The following is a 22,739-nucleotide window of genomic DNA, read 5'->3' as shown; positions in this document are numbered from 1 at the left end:
GCCAAGGTCCCCAAGTGGATGGGAGCGGGCGCAGTGGGCACAGTGGTACGCGGTCAGCGGTCAGCGCGGATCCTGAGTCCACCGGCAGAGACGGCACTCCCTTTTTCCTCTCACCCCCGCGGGTGAGAGCTGCTGTTTGGGGGGTGGCGGCTTCTGCGAGGGGTGCGGAGGTCCCCGGGCGGGTCCCGCACGTTGCGACCGGGCGTCCCGACATGTCACTCACAACACTCCCCCCTTTTCCAAACTTTATGCGAAAATGTGCGGAAATCAAGCGAGCCCCGCATAATCCCTGCATAATCGCATATTTAGCGCAGACATATGCAATTATCGCGGGAAATATGCGCCCTTTTAGGAATAAATCTATTCCCGCGTAATCTGCGCCATTTGGCTGATTATGCAATGAATTATGCGATCGCGCAATCGCGTTTTTCTGGAGGGCCTATATAGCGGGACTGTTTTCTTCATCCTGCTATAGCGGGGCTGTTTTCTTCATCCTGCTATAGCGGGGCTGTTTTCTTCATCCTGCTATAGCGGGGCTGTTTTCTTCATCCTGCTATAGCGGGACTGTTTTCTTCATCCTGCTATAGCGGGACTGTTTTCTTCATCCTGCTATAGCGGGACTGTTTTCTTCATCCTGCTATAGCGGGACTGTTTTCTTCATCCTGCTATAGCGGGACTGTTTTCTTCATCCTGCTATAGCGGGACTGTTTTCTTCATCCTGCTATAGCGGGACTGTTTTCTTCATCCTGCTATAGCGGGACTGTTTTCTTCATCCTGCTATAGCGGGACTGTTTTCTTCATCCTGCTATAGCGGGACTGTTTTCTTCATCCTGCTATAGCGGGACTGTTTTCTTCATCCTGCTATAGCGGGACTGTTTTCTTCATCCTGCTATAGCGGGACTGTTTTCTTCATCCTGCTATAGCGGGACTGTTTTCTTCATCCTGCTATAGCGGGACTGTTTTCTTCATCCTGCTATAGCGTGACTGTTTTCTCCATCCTGCTATAGCGTGACTGTTTTCTCCATCCTGCTATAGCGGGACTGTTTTCTTCATCCTGCTATAGCGGGACGGTTTTCTTCATCCTGCTATAGCGGGACGGTTTTCTTCATCCTGCTATAGCGGGACGGTTTTCTTCATCCTGCTATAGCGGGACGGTTTTCTTCATCCTGCTCCCGCCCGCCTCCGCAAAACTCTGAGAATTCATGCCCGCACGGCGCACGATAATAGAGATGCCTTGATTTAGTATCTTCTCCCATCCTGCAAGAGAAATGTCCAGACAAATCTATCTGATTTAATGTTAACATGATCATTGTGGAGTTTGATGGATAATTGACAGTTCATAAGTCACCTGACTGAAAGTTAGATGCAAATTCATCATTGTCATCATCGCACAAGCTATTTCACCTTTCGCTCACGCATCAATTATGTGATTGAGGTTATAGCAACGAGAGTAGCTGTGACTGGCTCAAATAACACTAATAAATAACATGAAAGTTAATGAATTTCAACAAATGAAAATAGGCTTAATATCTTTCCAAGGTGAGTCCGTTTCGTTCAACACTCCGATGTGCTTTCTATTCAAATGCATTACCGACGTGCTCCCGTGAAAAGCAAGGACGGCTTTGCAAACTTTGCAAGTCATCTTTTTATTCTCCGTATCGAGGCTAAAACGCTCAGAAACTTTTGAAGTTTTATTACGCGCAGCTGCTGAGATGCTATTGTGCATGACGACTGTCAGCAGAGATTGCATCAACACCATCGGGGTCTGATCTTGTGTCAGGGATAGAAGCTCTGCATGTTTCTGTCAATGGGAAGCACATGCTTGGGTGTTTTGTAAGGCTTTGATCAGGTCTAAAGGTCATGTCTATGTGTGCACCTTGTCATCTCAACCTTTCAGAGACACTCAGAGATCCTGTGAACTAGGGCTGGTCGATATGGACCAAAAGTCATATCTCGATATTTTCTAGCTGAATGGCGATACTCGATATATATCGATATTTTTTCTGTGCCATAATTGGGGTTTCCCCCAAAGCATTATAGCATAGCATCTCTCTTAGCTTCATTTTTATCTGAGGCAAACCCTTAAAAAAACAATCAGTTTTAATACAATGTCGTGCCAAATGTCACACAGGTACCGTAATTTCGCGACCATTCGGCGCACCGTGTGGAAAGGCGCACCCTCATTTTTGTGTGTCATTTTTAGATTTAAAACATACATATGGCGCACCGACCCAAAAGGCGCAGTCTACAGAGCAGAGCTGCACACACGCGTGCCGCAAAACACGCCGGCCGGAAAACACACACACCCGCTGCAGAACGCACACACATGCAGAACGCACACACAAGCACACAAGCGCTTATTTAAAAAATAGAGCGGGAGCAAAACCTCTGTTTCTGCATTAAAGAGCTCCGCTAATTCAGCTGCGCCAGTCCGAATTTCCTCGGTGTCAGACACTTTCTGCACAACAGTAAATAAACTTTTCATACCCCGTTGTGCGGATCCTCCACCGCGCAGAGCCCGTCTCTCCCCAGCGGGGTGGAGCAGCGCGCGTCACAGCGGCTTTAACCGGGAATGTGACCTGTTCGGACCGGCTGGGACCGAAGCCACCCACCTGTATGGGAGCAGGGGGTCCCGGGGAAAGACCAGCGGCATTTCGGCCGGATCTGCCCCGGGGATGGTGCGCCCTGGCCCGGCAAACCCGTGGCGGGAGCCTGGCGGCTCCTGAGCGCATCCTCTGCATCTCGTTTACCGGAGATCAAACCGACAGATTTGCCTGAAAATCTCGCAGGGTGAAGTTGGTCCGACCTGGGACAGACCCCTGAAATCCCTGCTCCTAGAGCGGGTGGGAACCAGGAGAATTTGATCTGATCCAGCTTCGGGAACCTGGAAGTCGGGTTGCAGCAGCGCGCGTCACAGCGGCTTTAACCGGGAATGTGACCTGTTCGGACCGGCTGGGACCGAAGCCACCCACCTGTATGCGAGCAAGGGCTCCCGGGGAAAGACCAGCGGCATTTCGGCCGGATCTGCCCCGGGGATGGTGCGCCCTGGCCCGGCAAACCCGCGGCGGGAGCCTGGCGGCTCCTGAGCGCATCCTCTGCATCTCGTTTACCGGAGATCAAAACGACAGATTTGCCTGAAAATCTCGCAGGGTGAAGTTGGTCCGACCTGGGACAGACCCCTGAAATCCCTGCTCCTAAAGCGGGTGGGAACCAGGAGAATTTGATCTGATCCCGCTTTGGGAACCTGGAAGTCGGGTTGCAGCGGTGCGCGTCACACGCGCTGCAGAACACAGAACACACACGCACGTGTGCTTATTTAAAAAATAAAGCGGGAGCAAAACTTATTTTGATTGTACTTTATTTCACTTTACCGTACACATCAAGCAAATCCTTCAAACTCTTCATCTTCTGTATCTGCATTAAACAGTGCTGCTAATTCAGCTGCGCCAGTCCCATATTCCTCGCTTTCAGAGTCACTTTCTGTGTCCTGCGGCCCCTCTGAAATGCCGGCTTTTGCAAACGCCCGAACAACAGTCCCAGCAGATATATTAGCCCACGCATCAACAATCCACGTGGAAACTGTGGCATAACTGGCCCGCCGCTGCCGTCCGCTCTTGGTGAAGCTGTGCTCCCCCTCAGTCATCCATCTCTCCCACGCCGCCCGCAGCCTCACCTTGAACGGCCGGTTCACACCGACATCCAGCGGTTGGAGTTCCTTAGTCAGACCTCCCGGAATAACAGCCAGCACAGCGTTCATGTTTTTCACTTCTTTTTTTACACTGTCTGTGAGATGGGCGCGCATAGAGTCACAGATCAGCAGCGATGGTGATGTGTGGAAAAAACCACCTGGTCGCCGCACATAGACCTGCCTCAGCCACTCTATCATCATCTCTTCATCCATCCAGCCCTTTTCATTTGCCCTTATTATGATGCCGGCTGGAAAAGTCTCTTTAGGCAACGTTTTTCTTTTAAAAATGACCATCGGTGGCAGTTTTCGTCCATCAGCGCTGCAGGCAAGCACTACGGTAAATGAGGACTTCTCATTCCCCGTTGTGCGGATTCCAATCGTGCTGGTCCCCGTCCTCTCCACCGTGTGGTTCGTCGGGATGTCGAACGTCAGCGGCACCTCGTCCATGTTCGTTATTTGGCTGGGCTGGATGTGTTTCTCGGTGATGTGTCGGCTACAAAATGAGTGGAAGCTTTCCATCTTCTCCAAGTAATCCGCCGGGCGCTGCTGCGCTACTGTTGTCCTGGCCCGGATGGAGAGATGGCACCGCTTCATGAACCGAAAACACCAGGACGAACCTCCGTGAAAATGTTCAATTTCCATCTCCTCCGCCAGCGCTACTGCTTTCCGTCGGATGGTGACCGTGGAAACGCTCCTTCCACTCGCTCTTTGCTCGATCACCCACCGCTCCAAACTTTCCTCCAAGTCCGGCCATCTCGCCTTGTGTCCGCGGAAGCTCAGCTGCGTTTTCTTCACCTGCCGCAGTTCGTTTTCCAGCTTCCTCCACTTGCGAACCATTGATTCATTAACTTTATATTCTCTTGCGGCTGCTCGATTCCCATGTTCCGCCGCGTAGCTGATCGCCTTCAGTTTAAACTGTGCTTCATAAGCGTGTCTCTTTGCCATCTTCAGCGTTGTTAAGACAACAATGTTCTGCGTGAAGCACATACCTGTCCCTTTATACACCCCCCCTTCCCCCTCAATCACGTCCGCAAACCATGGGTGCTTCACACCCCCCACCTTCCCCCTTTAACGTCTGTGGCTGGTGTCATTCACGTCCGCAGACCACGGGTGCTTCACACACCCCCCCTTTCCCCTTGTCTGTGGATGGTCTCCTTCACGTCCGCAGCTCCCCCGGGGCTTCACCCAAAGCATAGATATGGCGCACCGTTTCATAAGGCGACCGGCACATTTAAAAAAAAAAAAAAAAAAAAAAAGGGCGCCTTATGGTCGCGAAATTACGGTACCTTTTATTAACAGAGGTCTGCACAATATATAAATCAGATTTAGAATCACCAATTAACCTAGTATGCATGTTTTTAGACTGTGGGAGGAAGCCGGAGTACCCGGAGAGAACCCACGCAAGCACGGGGAGAACATGCAAACTCCACACAGAAAGGCCCCTGCCGGGCCTGGGAGTGGAACCGGGGATCTTCTTGCTGTGAGGCAACAGTGCTAACCACTAAGCCACCGTGCTTAGTAAAATAAAAATAAACTGCCTGCATATATAGAATAAAAATGCTTCTTGAATAAAATGAAACAAATATCCCTTTCCTGCATAACAATTAAATTAAAATACACTGTGCAATTAATACAATGTAGACAGTAACAGGCAGACTTTTCCACTGAGGTTGACAGTTGTGCAAATAACAAAACATTTGTGCCAATCTCAAATAAAACATTCAAGTCAATTTGTCACAAAATAAGCTATATCAAAATCATACTTTTTTTTTTTAAATCGATATAAACGATATTGTCTCGTACCATATCGCGTTTGAAAATATATTCATATATATTAAAATCTCGATATATCGCCCAGCCCTACTGTGAACTCCCACCGTTAAATGCAAAGATCTTCACGTAACAATGTTCTACACCAGGGGTCTTCAACCGAGGTCCGCGACCCCTAAGGGGGCTGCGTAGGTACTGCAGGGGGTCCTCCAACTTAAAAAGAAATAAAGGCAATTTTAACCAAAATAGCCTATATAACTATGATTGAGAAAACTCAATTAACAGGCGATAATAATCTACTTTTGACAATAACTATTTAGTCTACAACTCCACATAAATGATTCCCATGGCGTGAGTCATGTGACTAATGTAAATTTTAGAGTGAAAAAACAATCTAGCTAGTTGTTTAAGAAAATAAAATTCGTTGTGAAATTGACTTGACTATTTCATATTTAACGCTAGTTAGACCTGATGGAAAAATTAGTGACAATAATTCAATTCAATTCAATTTTATTTATATAGCGTCTAATACAACAGAGTTGTCTCTAGACGCTTTACAGAGACCCATACCCAGAACATGTGGTTCTGGGTATGGGTAATGAAGCCTAAAGCTGGAGATTGTAACGTTCCAGCTCGGCCTAACGTTACTCCTTCCACGTCTGACGAGGCCAAAGTTTCATCAATCGTAAACACATCCAGCTAATAACCCAGTCAGGAATTGGTTAATAAGGTGATGTAAGCAGAATAAAACACATTCAAAGTTATTAGAAGCCAGGCTTCAAACTTGACACATTTAAAAAAAAAAAAAGGGAAAAAATAAGAATTACAAGCGGGAGTCCCTGCTCTGTTTTTCTCTCATCCAAGGGCTAAAAAAAGGTTGAAGACCCCTGTTCTACACTTCTGCCCTCGCATCTTTATCCGAGGCGTTTTCCGGCACCAAAATGTCTGCCTCATTAATCACAAACTATTCTCAAATCTTGCGTATTTTAACAGCATTATCCTTTAATATTATGTCTTTGTAATTTAGTATCAGCCTCCTGAGTATCTGAGCCAATAATAGTCAGGGCCGAAAATTGAAAAAGCCCCTTAGAAAACAACATGGTAGGCATTTTTGAGGAAAAGCACTTTCTCTATTGTTTCTGTATGACTTTTTTTGTGCTGAATCCATTTCTGCCGTATGCTAAGCTGTCAAAGTTATCGTTTAGCCATAATTATTGATTAATTAGCACAACTATTGATTTGTCGTCTAAAGTTAGAAATGGTGATCAGTTTCCTATTTGTCAATAGTAGATATATGATTGTTTGGTATCAATGTAAAGGGGACCTTCCCAGCTTTTATCTGAGCCCATGGTTGTGTTTTTCTGACAAACATAGAGGTCACACGGCCTCCTTAAACCATAAATTACACACATTTCCATACAATTTTTCACCTAAAATATCTAGTTAATTTTATCTTCTGGGATCAAGAGATATCAACGACCCAAAAGACAACAACCACAATACCCAATGGACTTTGAGGAGTCAGGAAATGTATGATATAACCATACTTTCTCTTTGTGAGAAGTTATTATAAGGCTTGAAATAGCTGTAACAAGCTCAGTCCCATTCACCACCATTCATTCTTTGGACCAGCATTTTGTAAAGACTATTATTAGTAAGCAATATTCAAAGGCCTGAGTGATTTTCATCAATTTAATTCATCAAAAATTTCATTGAACAATCACATTTTTCACCTCCTTGAACCGCCACCTTACTGTGGTGGAGGGGTTTGTGTTGCCCGAGTGATCCTAGGAGCTATGTTGTCGGGGGCATTACGCCCCTGGTAGGGTCTCCCATGGCAAACTAGGTGACGGGCCAGACTAAGAGCGGTTCACGCCAATCATGGATAATACAAGAACAAAGGACCGTAACGTTGCCCGGATCGGCGTCACCGGGGCCCCTCCCTGGAGCCAGGCCTGGGGTTGGGGATTGTAGGCGAGCGCCTGGTGGCCGGGTCTTTGCCTGTGGGACCCGGCCGGGCTCAGCCCGAAACGGCGACGTGGGCCCGCTTTCCTGTAGGCCCACCACCCGCAGGAAGGACCGTGATGAGCTGGTGCCATGTGGACTGGGTAGCAGTCGTTGAGAGATACCGGCTAGAGATAGTCGGGCTCACCTCCACACATAGCTTGGGCTCTGGAACCCAGCTCCTTGAAAAGGGCTGGACCCTCCACTACTCTGGAGTTGCCCAAGGTGAGAGGAGGCGGGCTGGTGTGGGCTTGGTTATAGCCCCTCAGCTATGCCATGTGTTGGAGTTCACCCCGGTGAACGAGAGGGTCACTTCCCTGCGCCTTCGGGTCGGGAAAAGGTCTCTCACTGTTGTTTGTGCCTACGGGCCGAACAGCAGTGCGGAGTACCCGGCCTTCTTGGGGTCCCTGGGAGGAGTACTGGATAGTGCTCCAACTGGGGACTCCATTGTTCTACTGGGGGACTTCAACGTTCACGTGGGCAATGACAGTGATACCTGGAGGTACGGCCTCCCCGATCTGAACCCGAGCTGTGTTTTGTTGTTGGACTTCTGTGCTAGTCACAGTTTGTCCATAACGAACACCATGTTCAAGCATAAGGGTGTCCATCAGTGCACGTGGCACCAGGACACCCTAGGCCGGAGGTCAATGATCGACTTTGTTGTTGTTTCATCTGACCTTCGGCCGCATGTCTTGGACTCTCGGGTGAAGAGAGGGGCTGAGCTGTCAACTGATCACCACCTGGTGGTGAGTTGGATGCGCTGGCGGAGGAGGAGGTTGGACAGACCGGGCAGACCCAAACGGATTGTGAGGGTCTGTTGGGAACGTCTGGCTGAGCCCTCTGTCAGGGACATCTTCAACTCTCACCTCCGAGAGAACTTCTCTCGGATCCCGGGGGAGGCGGGGGACATCGTTCTCTGCCTCCATTGTCGATGCCTCCATTGTCGAAGTTGTGGACGCAAGGTCTCCGGTGCCTGTCGTGGCGGCAATCCTAGAACCCGGTGGTGGACACCGGAAGTACAGGATGCCGTCAGACTGAAGAAGGAGTCCTACCGGGCTATGTTGGCCTGTGGGACTCCTGGCGCAGTAGATACGTACCGGCAGGCCAAGCGAGCCGCGGCTCGGGCGGTCCGGGAGGCAAAAACTCCGGTCTGGGAGGAGTTCGGGGAGGCCATGGAGGAAGACTTTCGGTCGGCCTCGAGGAAATTCTGGCGGACCGTTCGGCCCCTCAGAAGGGGGAAGCAGTACTCTGCCGGCACCGTTTACGGTGTGGGTGGGGAGCTGTTGACTTCAACTGGGGACATTGTCGGAGGGTGGAAGGAATACTTCGAGGATCTCCTCAACCCGACTGACATGCCTTCCACTGAGGAAGCAGAGAGTGGGGACTCTGGGGCGTGCTCATCCATCACCCAAGCCGAGGTCACTGAGGTGGTTCATAAGCTCCTCAGTGGCAGGGCACGGGGGGTGGATGAGATTCGCCCTAAGTACCTCAAGTCTCTGGATGTCGTAGGGCTGTCTTGGTTGACACGCCTCTGCGACATCGCATGGAGGAAGGGGACAGTACCGTTGGAGTGGCAAACCGGGGTGGTGGTTCCTCTCTTTAAAAAGGGGGACCGGGGGAGTGTGTTCCAACTATAGGGGGATCACACTTCTCAGCCTCCCAGGGACAGTCTACGCCAGGGTACTGGAGAGGAGAATACGGACGATAGTTGAACCTATGATTCAGGAGGAACAATGCAGTTTTCGTCCTGGTCTTGGAACACTGGACCAGCTCTATACCCTCCGCAGGGTGCTCGAGGGTTCGTGGGAATTTGCCCAACCAGTCTACACGTGTTTTGAGCATCTGGAGAGGGCATTTGACCGTGTCCCTCGTGCCATCCTGTGGTGGGTGCTCAGTGAGTATGGAGTCCGGGGCCCTCTATTAAGGGCTGTCCGGTCTCTATATGATTGGAGCAGAAGTTTGGTTCTCATTGCCGGCAGTAAGTCAGACTTGTTCCCGGTGCATGTTGGACTCCGGCAGGGCTGCCCTTTGTCACCGGTCCTGTTCATAATTTTTATGGACAGGATTTCTAGGCGCAGCCAGGGGCCGGAGGGGATCCGGTTTGGGAACCTCAGGATTTCATCTCTGCTTTTTGCAGATGATGTTGTCCTGTTGGCTTCATCGGACCGGGACCTTCAGCATGTGCTGGGGCGGTTTGAGGCCGAGTGCAATGCGGCGGGGATGAGAATAAGCACCACCAAAACCGAGGCCATGGTTCTCCAGCGGAAAAGGGTGGCATGCCTTCTCCAGGTGGGTGGAGAAGTCCTGCCTCAGGTGGAAGAGTTCAAGTATCTCAGGGTCTTGTACATGAGTGAGGGAACGATGGAGCGGGAGATTGACAGACGGATCGGTGCAGCATCTGCAGTTATGCGGTCGATGTACTGGACCGTCGTGGTGAAGAAGGAGCTGAGTCGAAAGGCGAAGCTCTCGATTTACCGGTCAATCTACGCCCCTACCCTCACCTATGGTCATGAACTTTGGGTAGTGACCGAAAGGACAAGATCGCGGATACAAGCGGCTGAGATGAGTTTCCTCCGCAGGGTGGCTGGACGCTCCCTTAGAGATAGGGTGAGGAGTTCGGTCACCCGGGAGGAGCTCGGAGTCGAGCCGCTGCTCCTTCACATTGAGAGGAGTCAGCTGAGGTGGCTTGGGCATCTGTACCGGATCCTCCTGGACGCCTCCCTAGGGAGGTGTTCCAGGCATGTCCCACCGGGAGGAGACCCCAGGGAAGACCCAGGACACGCTGGAGAGACTATGTCTCTCAGCTGGCCTGGGAACGCCTCGGACTCCCCCCGGAAGAGCTGGAGGAAGTGTCTGGGGTGAAGGAAGTCTGAGCATCTCTGTTGAGACTGCTGCCCCCGCGACCCGGGAACGGATAAGCGGCGGACGATGAGTGAGTGAGTGAGTGAGTGAGTGTTACTGTTACTCACCCTTAATAGAGGAGATGAACACCACCACATATATTTGCACTGGCAACATCCATGTTAGCTAGTTGTCTCGCTAACTCGTTGTTGTGGCAACTCACCACCTGCTGCTTGACTGCGGTATTTCAGCATCCTAACTGCCCACGAATTCCAGCACACAATCACCCACGAGATAGAAATAATATGGTGATATTATACATTTTCTGAAACTGTATATGAAAGTGAGTATTGCTGTACTTGTTTTTCTATGTCTCTGGTATTCCTAGGTGTCACAGAGTTAATACAAATAAAAATAACATAGGCGAAAATGGTGAAAAATTAACATTCTCTGGGGTTTCTGGAGCTCTATTGACCTCCAAGTATGTCAGAAAAGTTCAACTTTAGGTTTGAAAGAGAGCTATAAATGTCTCCTTTAAAATGATACCAAACACAGTATTATTGTAACTTAGGAATTGCTTGATCTATGAGTCTAAACCAGGATAGGCAACAGCGTTTACAGTCCAATTTACCATATGGGGTGGCCATCTTGAATGTGGGAATATAGAAAACCAGGGGTCTAATTTTTTTGGCATACGGTGGATTCTGGTTTGGGACACATTGATCTTTCAAAAAATGCTGTATGCCATCTTTTCCTCAAAAATGCCTACAGGGTTACATGATTCTGAAGTTACAGCCCTGTCTATAATGGGGGGAAAAAGAGTTTTACGTTTGTAAAAAGGAAAAATTGTGATGTCGGATAGATAAATTGCAGTAAATAGCTTGTTGGTCTGTGTTTAAAACATTTCTCTTCTTGTGTCCTCTGCAGGCCGTTATGCGTTGGTGGTCGCGGGTGACATTGCCGTCTACGCTACAGGAAGTGCCCGGCCTACAGGGGGCGCTGGCGCGGTGGCCATGCTGGTCGGACCGGACGCTCCGCTGGCCTTTGAACGGGGTCAGTCCAGATTTCTCTGTTGGGTTTGACTGTTATTAGGGTCGTCCACATCAGGATTTTTTAGCTCCCGATCCGACCCGGATCACTTGAGTTTGAGTATCTGCCGACCCCGATTTTTCCCGATCCCATCACTTTTTTTGGCTCCTGATACATTTCCGATACTTTTTCCCGATCAGATACATTTTTGCAGTGAATTAAGAAAACAAAACAAAAACAGAGGACTAAAACTCAAATTATCTCAAGTTTCTTTTCTTGTCCATTGGAGAACAACATGCATAGTGCAATAACAAAAATAAATAAATTTAACTTCAAAAGAGGTAGTTGAATGACATCCAGTCAAACTCACAAACACAAGAAAATTAAAATACTTCTGGCTTAACCTTAGTGCAACATTCTGAATGAATGAATGAATGAATGAATGAATGAATGAATAGCAGCAGCTTAATGAACAGGAACAGATATAACATTTCACAATTCAAACATGTAAACCATATTAGTTTCGCTTACTTCGTCACTTCCGGTCGGCGGAGCAGCAGCTTAATGAACAGGAACAGATATAACATTTCACAATTCAAACATGTAAACCATATTAGTTTCGCTTACTTCGTCACTTCCGGTCGGCGGCCGGAAGTGACGAAACTCCCAGTTTCCCAGTTTCTATATATCTACATATATTAATACATGTTCATATTTACATGTTTATTCGCATCTGTATTTTGAATAAAAAGTTTCTTTGTATCTTTTTTTAAATTGTGATATGTTTTGACTTTGTTTTAGCTTTGGGGTGAACTGGGTGCTCTGAACTAACTGCTATAATTATGTAAGAACAACAGCAGATCTATAAAGATATTTGCATGAAACATTTGGGGTTTTTTTTCATGACAAATGCAGGTCTGCGCGGAACTCACATGCAGCACGCGTACGACTTCTACAAGCCGGACCTGGTGTCGGAGTATCCTGTTGTGGATGGGAAGCTCTCGATAGAGTGCTACCTGAGTGCCTTGGACCGCTGTTACTCCGTGTATCGCAACAAGATCCACGCGCAGTGGCAACGAGGTGGGTTCACCGCTGTCGTGTACCACACAGGGTAGCTCTGCTTTTCTAGCTGAGTAGGGCTGCAGCTCTATCCAATATTCTAGTAATCGAGTATTCTACTGAAAATTCCATCCCTTAATCGGGTAAACTGATAAAACATATTTTTGTTTAGTTAAAGAGCAATTGTAAATATACATAAGATGTTAGATGTAAATTGACATTACTAAGACTAAATGATATAATACAGTAAGTTCATGGCTGTTCATTTAAAAACCCTGAACTTACATCAGTTGACCAAATTCACTGCCTTCACTCAAAAAACTAAGGATCTTATTTCTAACCTAAAAATGCCATTACACCTGATAACACATCACTTAAAAGGTTAGGTGTTTTTCCCCACGTGTTTCAATGGAACTTTCATTTGTGTCAAGCAAATTTTAAGTTCTAGTTACCGTATTTTCACGACCATTCGGCGCACCGTGTGAAAAGGCACACCCTAATTTTTGTGTGTAATTTTTGGATTTAAAACACATACGGCGCACCGACCCAAAAGGCGCAGACACGGAGCGCGCACACACGTGCGCCGCAAAACACACACGTGCGCCGCAAAACACATACACAAGCACACAAGTGTGCTTATTTAAAAATAGAGCGGGAGCAAAACTTTGTTTGATTGTATTTTATTTCAGTTTTTACATTAATCAAACCCTTCAAAGTCCTCATCCTCTGTTTCTGCATTAAAGAGTTCCGCTAATTCAGTTGCGCCAGTCCCAATTTCCTCGCTGTCAGTCACTTTCTGTGCCGTGCGGCCCCTCGGAAATGATGCCGGCTTTTGCAAAAGCCCGAACAACAGTCCCAGCAGACACGTTAGCCCACGCATGATGTGTGAAAAAACCACCGGGTCGCCTGACCTGCCACAGCCACTTGATCATCATCTCTTCATCCAGCCAGCCCTTTTCATTCACCTTTATAATGACTCCGGCTGGAAACGTCTTTAGGCAAAGTTTTTCTTTTAAAAATCACCAGTTTCTGTCCATCAGTGTGGCAGGCAAGCACAACAATAAATAAACTTTTCATACGGATCCCCCACCGCGCGGGTCCCCCGTCTTATCCACGGCGCGGGTCCCCCGTCTTATCCACGGCGCGGGTCCCCCGTCTTATCCACGGCGCGGGTCCCCCGTCTTATCCACGGCGCGGGTCCCCCGTCTTATCCACGGCGCGGGTCCCCCGTCTTATCCACGGCGCTGGTCCCGTCTATCCACCGCGCGGGTCCCCGTTAACTCCACCGGGTGATTCACCGGCATGTGGAACGTGAGCGGCACCTCGTCCATGTTGGTTATGTGGCTGGGCTGGATGCGTTTGTCGGTGATGTGTCGGCTGCAGAATGAGTGGAAGCTCTCCATCTTTTCCATGTAATCTGCCGGGCGCTGCTGCTGCGCTGGCATCGTTTCATGAAGCGAAAGCACCAAGACGGACCTCCATGAAAATGTTCAATTTTCATTTCTTCCGCCAGCGCTACTGCTTTCAGTCTGAGGATGGTCTCATTCACGTCCGCAACTCACGCGTGCTTCACACGCCCCCTTCTCCCTTTACCGTTCTCATGTGGCCCTTTCGCACTAGTCCCGCCTCAGCTCGCTTCTACCCGCCATGGCCCCGTCTTGCGCTTTTGCACTAGGGGCTGAGACGGGTAGAGCCGCCCCAAGCCGATACTTTTTCTGAAACCATTCTGGCGAGTTCTATCCGGGCTGAGCCGGGACTATTTCTGACGTCACCACTAGTGATGCGCGGGTCGGGGTTTTTCCAACCCGCGGGTCCCGCATTAATGAGAAAATATGACCCGCCCCATCCCGCCCCGCACCACCATATCTATTTACACAACCCGCCCCAACTCGCACCCGCCGGTATTAAAACACGATTACACGTTAAATGTGCCATTGAATAAGGCGTCTATTCCGTCTCACTCTCACAAAGGTGAAAACAGGCTTTACAGTGCTGGAAACTGCAACAAATTCAAATATTAAGCCTGGTAAATAAACAATAAATAAATCCAAAAATAAAAACAAAATTAGGTTTTTGTGGCTATTTGCAATAAACTGAATAACGGAGCATATAGGCTATTAACCACATCAATCTAACCAAGGCATTGTCATTCAATGTGCACTGTGCAAAAAAAGAATTGCATCAACTGTGCCGGGGTTTAGTCTGTTTCGCCTGGACTCGAGCACCCGGCCGGCTGAGCTGAAGGTGCGCTCGCTCGATGCACTTGTTGCAGGGATGCAGAGAATCAGAGCAGAGCAGCGCGCATATTCGTTGCAAGTTGCTTGGCGACCGAGAAAAAAAAGGTTTTTCCGGTCTGGCGCCGTTTTCCAATTCATTGTGTATGTGCTGTCGCTGCGCAAGGGCGCAGGGCTTTGCGCCGAGTCTGCGCTCATCCCGGCGGCGTGCGCTTTGGCGTAAAGCTTTCCAATGAATGGGAAAGCCGGCGGCGGGTGCCGCTGTGCGCCCTCTATGTGAAAGCGATTTGCTGTTAAATCAACCATTCTAATAGACTAAGCTGTCATAAGATGTAGCCTATTATTTAATAAATCTTATAACAGCGTTGTCCCAGCTGTTCTTGCGACGTGAGTCCCGCAGCCGCAGGCGGCATCAGCTCGACTCGCCAAAAACTCGCGACTTCAAAAAAATGATTTAACTTATTTTACCACACAAAACATGATCTAAAATTACTTTTTAAACTGAACAAAATAATACTATAACGAAAAAACCGTTTTAGGTAACGAATTAACTTAAACAGCGGTCACACAACTTTTTTGACTCTTTCAAACAGGTATCAAAACAACTCAGTTTCTACCCAAACAACATTATAAAACAATATGCAGAATAATCAACAATAATCGCCCTTTTGAAATGCAACAACAATAAACAATAATGATATTATTGGAACGGCTGCAACAAGCATATTGTTTATTATTATTAGGGCTATATTTTTATGAATACCCTACTAACCGTGGTCTGCTCAGGCTCCCCCGCTCCCGCTGTTTGCGCTTTCGTGACGTCGGGTCGCAGGTTACGTGCTTGCAAGGGATTGGCCCGCCTCACCCGCCCCGCCCATGAAGTGAAAATTTCTTGACCCAACCCAACCCGCCCCGTTATGGGTCGACCCGCGCATCACTAGTCACCACCCTCCGCTCCACTGATTGGTCGGGGGGCGGGGCCGTCATCACCCTCCATGTCACTGATTGGTCGGGGGCGGGGCCATCAGACGTTTGAATCAGGAAGCGGGAGTCAGCGCGAGCACGACTCGCGGCTCGCAGTGTTTTTATTATAAAGCGCGAAACGTCTGTTTGGTGATCCAACTCTGAGGTGCAGATGTTCATAAACCTGGTGGCTGAGGAGAGAATTAAAAAAGGGATATAGACGGGCTGTTTTACTCTCAGCCGCTCGCGGCTCCAGCTGATTTCTGATCAGCGCCGACATGAACAAAGCGGTTGCGCAATCGAGTACGTCACAGCAGCTTCACCCCAACCTGCCCACTTCTCACCTGGCTGTGGAATAAACAAACGGGGACAAAACGGGTAGAGGCGGGTAGAGGCAGGTAGAGGCGTGACGAGCCGAGTCGGGCCGAGTAAGGACTAGTGCAAAAGGGCCAATGGTGTCCGTCCGCCTTACATTACCGTAATACAGGTAATAGATACAGCACACCGTTTCATTGGGCGCGCAGCACATTTTTAAAAAGAAAAAAGAATTTTATGTGCGCCTTATGGTCGCGAAAATACGGTAAGTTTTAATTTAAAGTCTTGATAAGATTTTGAGTTTTGGCAGTGTTCAAAATAAAATTCTGAGACCTGCTGTATTGGAGCACATTAGCCACCAGCGCTACTTGATGTTTTATCCTCAATGACTACAGAGCTAAAACTGAAAACTACCCAGTTAGCTTTATTACGTTTTTATTTTTCCCCCTCTACAGCTCTGTGTTTTTACAGATTAAATGCGTTAGCTGCATCGACAGTCGTCATAATTAACAGAAACCCAGCCCTCCACAGGGTAACGTTATGTTATCAAGGTACCGTAACGTTAATCTCATGAATTAGTGCTACATTAACTTAATTTTATCTTGTCTGGGTGACGGTCCTCCCTCTGGGAGTAACAGGGTGTTGGTGGAGAAGCTGCAGCGTTGAGGACGTACTGTTGTGTATCAGCTCTGTCTTACAGTGAAACATGCAACAGTGTTGCCTTGGTGTCCAGCTGGAAATGCTGCCACACTTTTGACACTTTCTGCCTTTTCTTTTAGTTAAAACCAAACATATCCTCATCTTTCTTCTTCCTTCACGTGCGTGGCGTCAGCGCGTTGATTCCCATTAAATGTAGTCTGGGTGAAATACCTGCTTTGAGCTGCAAAATTAAACCATGCCTCGAGGCAGAGAACATTCCATCATTTTTTTGTAATTGAATTATTCGAGGAATCGTTTCAGCCCTATAGCTGATACAGGTCCAGTGTTCTCCTTCGGCTGTATATGAAAGCCTGCTCTTATTATTACAGTTACAGATGTTTAAAGTTCAAGAGTCATTAAGGAAGCTGCTCTGCAAGACTTCCCAAAACTGAAATCGGCTCTGCAGGGCAAAGACAGTCTGTCATCAATCATCTGTTGTTTCAGAAGTCTCACTGAGCAGTAGGAATGGGCAATATTTTACCGTTCACGATAAACCGTCAAAAAAATTCCCCACGGTAAGAATTTGTCATCTCGCGGTAAAAACGATAAATTGAGGAAATGAGAAAGAAAGAGAGAAAGAAAGAAAGAAAGAAAGAAAGAAAGAAAGAAAGAAAGAAATGAGCCTGCCTGAAAGAAAGAAAGAAAGAAAGAAATGAGCCAGAAAGAAAGAAATGAGCCAGAAAGAAAGAAATGAGCCAGAAAGAAAGAAATGAGCCAGAAAGAAAGAAATGAGCCAGAAAGAAAGAAATTAGCCTGAAAGAAAGAAAGAAAGAAAGAAAGAAATGAGCCAGAAAGAAAGAAATGAGCCAGAAAGAAAGAAATGAGCCAGAAAGAAAGAAATTAGCCTGAAAGAAAGAAAGAAAGAAAGAAAGAAAGAAAGAAAGAAAGAAAGAAAGAAATGAGCCTGCCTGAAAGAAAGAAATTAGCCTGAAAGAAAGAAAGAAAGAAAGAAAGAAAGAAAGAAATGAGCCTGCCTGAAAGAAAGAAAGAAATGAGCCAGAAAGAAAGAAATTAGCCTGAAAGAAAGAAAGAAAGAAATGAGCCAGAAAGAAAGAAATTAGCCTGAAAGAAGGAAAGAAATGAGCCTGAAAGAAAGAAAGAAAGAAGCAAGAAAGAAAGAAATGAGCCTGAAAGAAAGAAAGAAAGAAAGAAAGAAAGAAAGAAAGAAAGAAAGAAAGAAAGAAAGAAAGAAATGAGCCTGCCTGAAAGAAAGAAAGAAAGAAAGAAAGAAAGAAAGAAAGAAAGAAAGAAAGAAAGAAAGAAAGAAAGAAAGAAAGAAAGAAAGAAAGAAAGAAAGAAAGAAAGAAAGAAAGAAAGAAAGAAAGAAAGAAAGAAAGAAAGAAAGAAAGAAAGAAAGAAAGAAAGAAAGAAAGAAAGAAAGAAAGAAAGAAATTAGCCTGAAAGAAAGAAATTAGCCTGAAAGAAAGAAATTAGCCTGAAAGAAAGAAATTAGCCTGAAAGAAAGAAATTAGCCTGAAAGAAAGAAAGAAAGAAAGAAGGAAAGAAATGAGCCTGAAAGAAAGAAAGAAAGAAAGAAGCAAGAAAGAAAGAAATGAGCCAGAAAGAAAAAATGAGCCAGAAAGAAAGATAAATTCCCGTTGATGACACTTTTTGTATTGGTATTTTTTATCGTTATTGGGATAAATGCCAGAAACAAATTATCGTGACACATTTTTTAGTCCATACCGCCCAGCCCCACGGCGCTCTCTGCCAGAGGCACCAGAGCAGACTGCTCCTCTGCCAGAGGCACCAGAGCAGACTGCTCCTCTGCCAGAGGCACCAGAGCAGACTGCTCCTCTGCCAGAGGCACCAGAGCAGACTGCTCCTCTGCCAGAGGTACCAGAGCAGACTGCTCCTCTACCAGACGTACGCCACGTCATCAGTCTGCCAACATTTAGTCTCTTCTAAGCCTTTTAAGGGAGTCACACATGCTTTGTGGAAATATTTAATCTGTTTTTAGAAATATATTTATTGCATCAAGCTCTGTGTGTGTGGAGGGATTTGCTAATGTGAGGTTTTCGTTGTCGTAGCGATGTGGGGTGGATCTCAGGCAGCCATTCAGCTGTGTCTCGTGTCCGTCTGCAGCTTTTTGAAGAGGGAAGTGTAATAATAATCCTGCAGAGGCGGAGATGAATCAAGAGATGCAGATCATCGGATTGAGGCTCACATTGACTGGTCTTAAAAGGAGGAACAGCAGAGGTCATGTCGCTGGTCTTTGACCTCTTTTAACCAAAAAAGTCCTGGTACATCTTAGAACACCCAGAAACTCCTGACAAGTCTCAGATTTAGTTTTTCACGTTAAGGATGAGCTGTTTCTGCTCCCACAGAGCAAAGTTTACCGCTCTCTGACATTATGTAATCATTACGTGAAAACAGCTCCTGAGGACCCTGTAAATCTGCCGCTAGCCCAGGGGTTGGCAGCCCGCGGCTCTAGAGCCGCATGCGGCTCTTTCGCGCCGCCCTAGTGCCTCTCTGGAGCTTTTTCAAAAATGTTTGACCTTTTTTTTTTTTCTTTCTTTTTTTTCTTCCTTTTACCTTTCCTTTTTAATCTCGACATTTCGACTTTTTTGTCGAGATTGTACTTCAACATTAATTTCGACATTTCAACATTTTTCTCTAGATTTTGACTTTTTTCACGAAATTTTGACTATTTCCTTGACATTTAGACTTTTTTCTCCACATTTCGTCTTTTTTCTCAACATTTCAACTTTTTTCTCCACATTTTGACTTTTTTCTCCACATTTCGACTCTTTTCTCGACATTTCAACTTTTTTCTTGAAGTTCATGTTCATCTTCTCCCGCTTTATCCGTTCCCGGGTCGCGGGGGCAGCAGCCTCAGCAGGGATGCCCAGACTTCCCTCACCCCAGACACTTCCTCCAGCTCTTCCGGGGGGAGTCCGAGGCGTTCCCAGGCCAGCTGAGAGACATAGTCTCTCCAGCGTGTCCTGGGTCTTCCCCGGGGTCTCCTCCCGGTGGGACATGCCTGGAACACCTCCCAAGGGAGGCGTCCTCTCAATGTGAAAGAGCAGCGGCTCGACTCCGAGCTCCTCCCGGGTGACCGAACTCCTCACCCTATCTCTAAGGGAGCGTCCAGCCACCCTGCGGAGGAAACTCATCTCGGCCGCTTGTATCCGCGATCTTGTCCTTTCGGTCACTACCCAAAGTTCATGACCATAGGTGAGGGTAGGGGCGTAGATTGACCGGTAAATCAAGATCTTCGCCTTTCGACTCAGCTCCCTCTTCACCACGACGGTCCAGTACATCGACCGCATTACTGCGGACGCTGCACCGATCCGTCCGTCAATCTCACGCTCCATTGTTCCCTCACTCGTGAACAAGATCCCGAGATACTTGAACTCCTCCACCTGGGGCAGGACTTCCCCACCCACCCGGAGAAGGCACGCCACCCTTTTTTCTTGAAGTGCATAATGAAAAAAAAAAATCTTCCCCCAGTTATAACTAATATAGATACATGCAGCCCGTGTTGCCTTCATTCTAAAGCTTATACAAGACTTTAAATTTTTTGCGGCTCCAGACATATTTGTTTTTTGTGTTTTTGGTCCAATATGGCTCCTTCAACATTTTGGGTATCTGACCCCTGATCTAGACCATGTGCAACATCGGGCTACACTGCCATCTGCTGACACGTTAGCTTATTCCCTCTGAAACAGCCAATAGAGCCCACTAAAGCCTGGTGAGCATTTTCTATGTAGTTCTTTTTTGAAACGCAGATATAAACCAGATACTTCAGTTTGACGATGGTTTCAGCTGTGCCCCGAGATGAGTCTGTCGTAGCATCACATCCTCCTAGAAGAGTATTATTATACTATATTAGTGTTATAATATTAGTGTTGTCCCAATCAGGATTTTTTAGCTCCCGATCCGATCCCGATCACTTGAGTTTGAGTATCTGCCGATCCCGATTTTTCCTGATCCGATCACTTTTTTTGGCTCCCGATAAATTTCCGATCAGATACATTTTGGCAATGAATTAAAAAAAAAAAAAAAAAAAAGAAGAAAAAAGAGGACTAAAACTAAATGATCCCAAGTTTCTTTTCATGTCCATTGGAGAACAACATGGACATTATTTTAACAAAGCTTATCAGCTCTGGTGCCACAAAATGTAAAAACATGAAATTGTAAACTAAAACAAAAAGTGCAGAATAGTGCAATAACAGAAATAAATAAATTTAACTTCAAAAAAAGGTAGTTGAATAACGTCCAGTCAAACTCACAAACACAAGAAAATTAAAATACTTATTGGCTTAACCTTAGTGCAACATTCTGAATGAATGAATGAATGAATGAATGAATGAATGAATGAATGAATGAATAAATAGCAGCAGCTTAATGAATATGAACAGATGTAACATTTCACAATTCAAACATGGAAACCACGTTATGTTAGTTTCGTTTACTTTGTCACTTCCGGCCGCCGACCGGAAGTGACGTTAAGTGCAACGATATATAAAACGATTTAATATATATTAAAAACATTAATAACTAGGTATGTCCCGATACTTTTTTGGTCGATACCGATGTTTGGAAATGCCGTGATCGGGCACTAGTATTAATACCTTGTTCTGTTTTTCTTTTCAGAGGGTTCAGAGAAGGGCTTCAGCCTGGAGGACTTTGGGTTTCTGGTCTTCCACTCCCCCTACTGCAAGCTGGTGCAGAAGTCGCTGGCCAGGTTGATGCTGAACGACTTCCTGAACTACCCCAGCCCCGACACAGAGACAGGACCTTTCGCAGGCCTGGATGCCTTCAGGTACGTGAGGAGACGAGCAGCCGTGGAGCAGATGGGCGTCTGCTGCTTTAAAATAACACCACATTAAATATTTTTTTGTCAGAGGTGTAAGTGCAGGTGGAGAACGTTCACCTGAGTCCTTAAACAGAAATGAAATCCTAAAATTTGAAGTTTAGGTTATTGTTTTTCACAGTTTTAAAGGTATACAAGAAAATATCAAAGATAAATACTATACGGTGCAGGAAGAGGCAAAAAAACCCAATGGGCTTATTTGAAGCCTCTACCGAAGAACACAAGATTAACATACAAAATCAAAAATGATAACTACACAAAAGTGATGGCAAACTAATAAGGCAATATATAGATAATAATAAAGAATAAAGACAAAAAAATAAGTGTGTGTGAGTGTGCATGGGATATTGTTTTTACAACTTGTATTGACTCCTGAGCAAATAAGACTAATGGTAGAAATGATCATGTCACTATGAGTGAAACACAAAAAAAACAATACATGGATACATGTACAACAATACATTGGGAAAACAGTTACAAAACAGCAGTCAAGTTCCTTCAAACGTCTTTTATAACATTTCAAAGAGGAAGAGTCTTTGCCAGGTGGGAAAAATCATTCCACAATTTAGTCCCTAAATCTCATCGAACATTGACGTCTGCAAGTGAGAAATTTAGGAGGATGAAGATCTGAGGATTGTCCAGTTGAAGAATGAACCTGTGAATTTGATTTAAAGTAAGTCTTGAACTGTCCAGGAATATTCCCTTCATTTGAATTGATCTGAAACGCATATCTGAAAAATATTTATATCATAAATAGTAAAAATCTGGAGTTTGTGAAATAAAGGAGTAGATGAAGCGAGTGACAGTTGTAATCTTAACAAAACGTTTCTGTAGGACCACAATTTTGTGAAGAGTTGTAGGAAAAGTATTTGCCCAAACTATATTACAATATGAGAGATAAGGATCAATTAAACTATTATCAGAGATAAATCAGAGTTAAAACCTTTGATTTGTTCATGTTTGCATGTCTTATTGTAGAGATGTGAAGCCGGAGGAAACGTACTTTGACAGAGATGTGGAGAAGGCCTTCATGAAAGCCAGCGCAGACTTGTTCGAGAGGAAGACCAAGCCCTCCCTGCTGATCTCCAACCAGAACGGAAACATGTACACGCCCTCCGTCTACGGCTGCCTGGCGTCCCTCATCGCTGAGTATGTGTCTGATCTCTGACTATGTTTCCATGCAGTCAAAATTGGGGTTACGGTCAATATTCCGGTTACTGAAACATTTGGAATAATCTGTTTACATGCGTGAGCAAACAGGGTTATCCCTGTATACATGGTAATTAATCATTTGGGATATCTGGATCAAACCAGCGAC

The 22,739-nt window shown here is 46.3% G+C and overlaps 1 protein-coding gene across 2 annotated transcripts in view; it reads left to right on the top strand.

Annotated features, from left to right (window-relative positions):
- The window catches only part of hmgcs1 (3-hydroxy-3-methylglutaryl-CoA synthase 1 (soluble)), a 54,327-nt gene that overhangs the window by 13,981 nt on the left and 17,607 nt on the right, over nucleotides 1-22,739 (top strand). For both annotated transcript variants that reach the window (XM_061734636.1, XM_061734637.1), the window contains exons 3-6: nucleotides 11,231-11,356; nucleotides 12,248-12,412; nucleotides 21,202-21,370; nucleotides 22,400-22,570. In XM_061734636.1, coding sequence (XP_061590620.1) covers nucleotides 11,231-11,356; nucleotides 12,248-12,412; nucleotides 21,202-21,370; nucleotides 22,400-22,570 — 631 coding nt within the window. The remainder of the gene's footprint in view (nucleotides 1-11,230; nucleotides 11,357-12,247; nucleotides 12,413-21,201; nucleotides 21,371-22,399; nucleotides 22,571-22,739) is intronic.

This window comes from Cololabis saira, chromosome 11 (genome assembly GCF_033807715.1).
Source record: "Cololabis saira isolate AMF1-May2022 chromosome 11, fColSai1.1, whole genome shotgun sequence".
Classification (NCBI taxonomy): Eukaryota; Metazoa; Chordata; class Actinopteri; order Beloniformes; family Belonidae; genus Cololabis; species Cololabis saira.
This window is presented reverse-complemented; position numbering and strand designations above follow the sequence as displayed.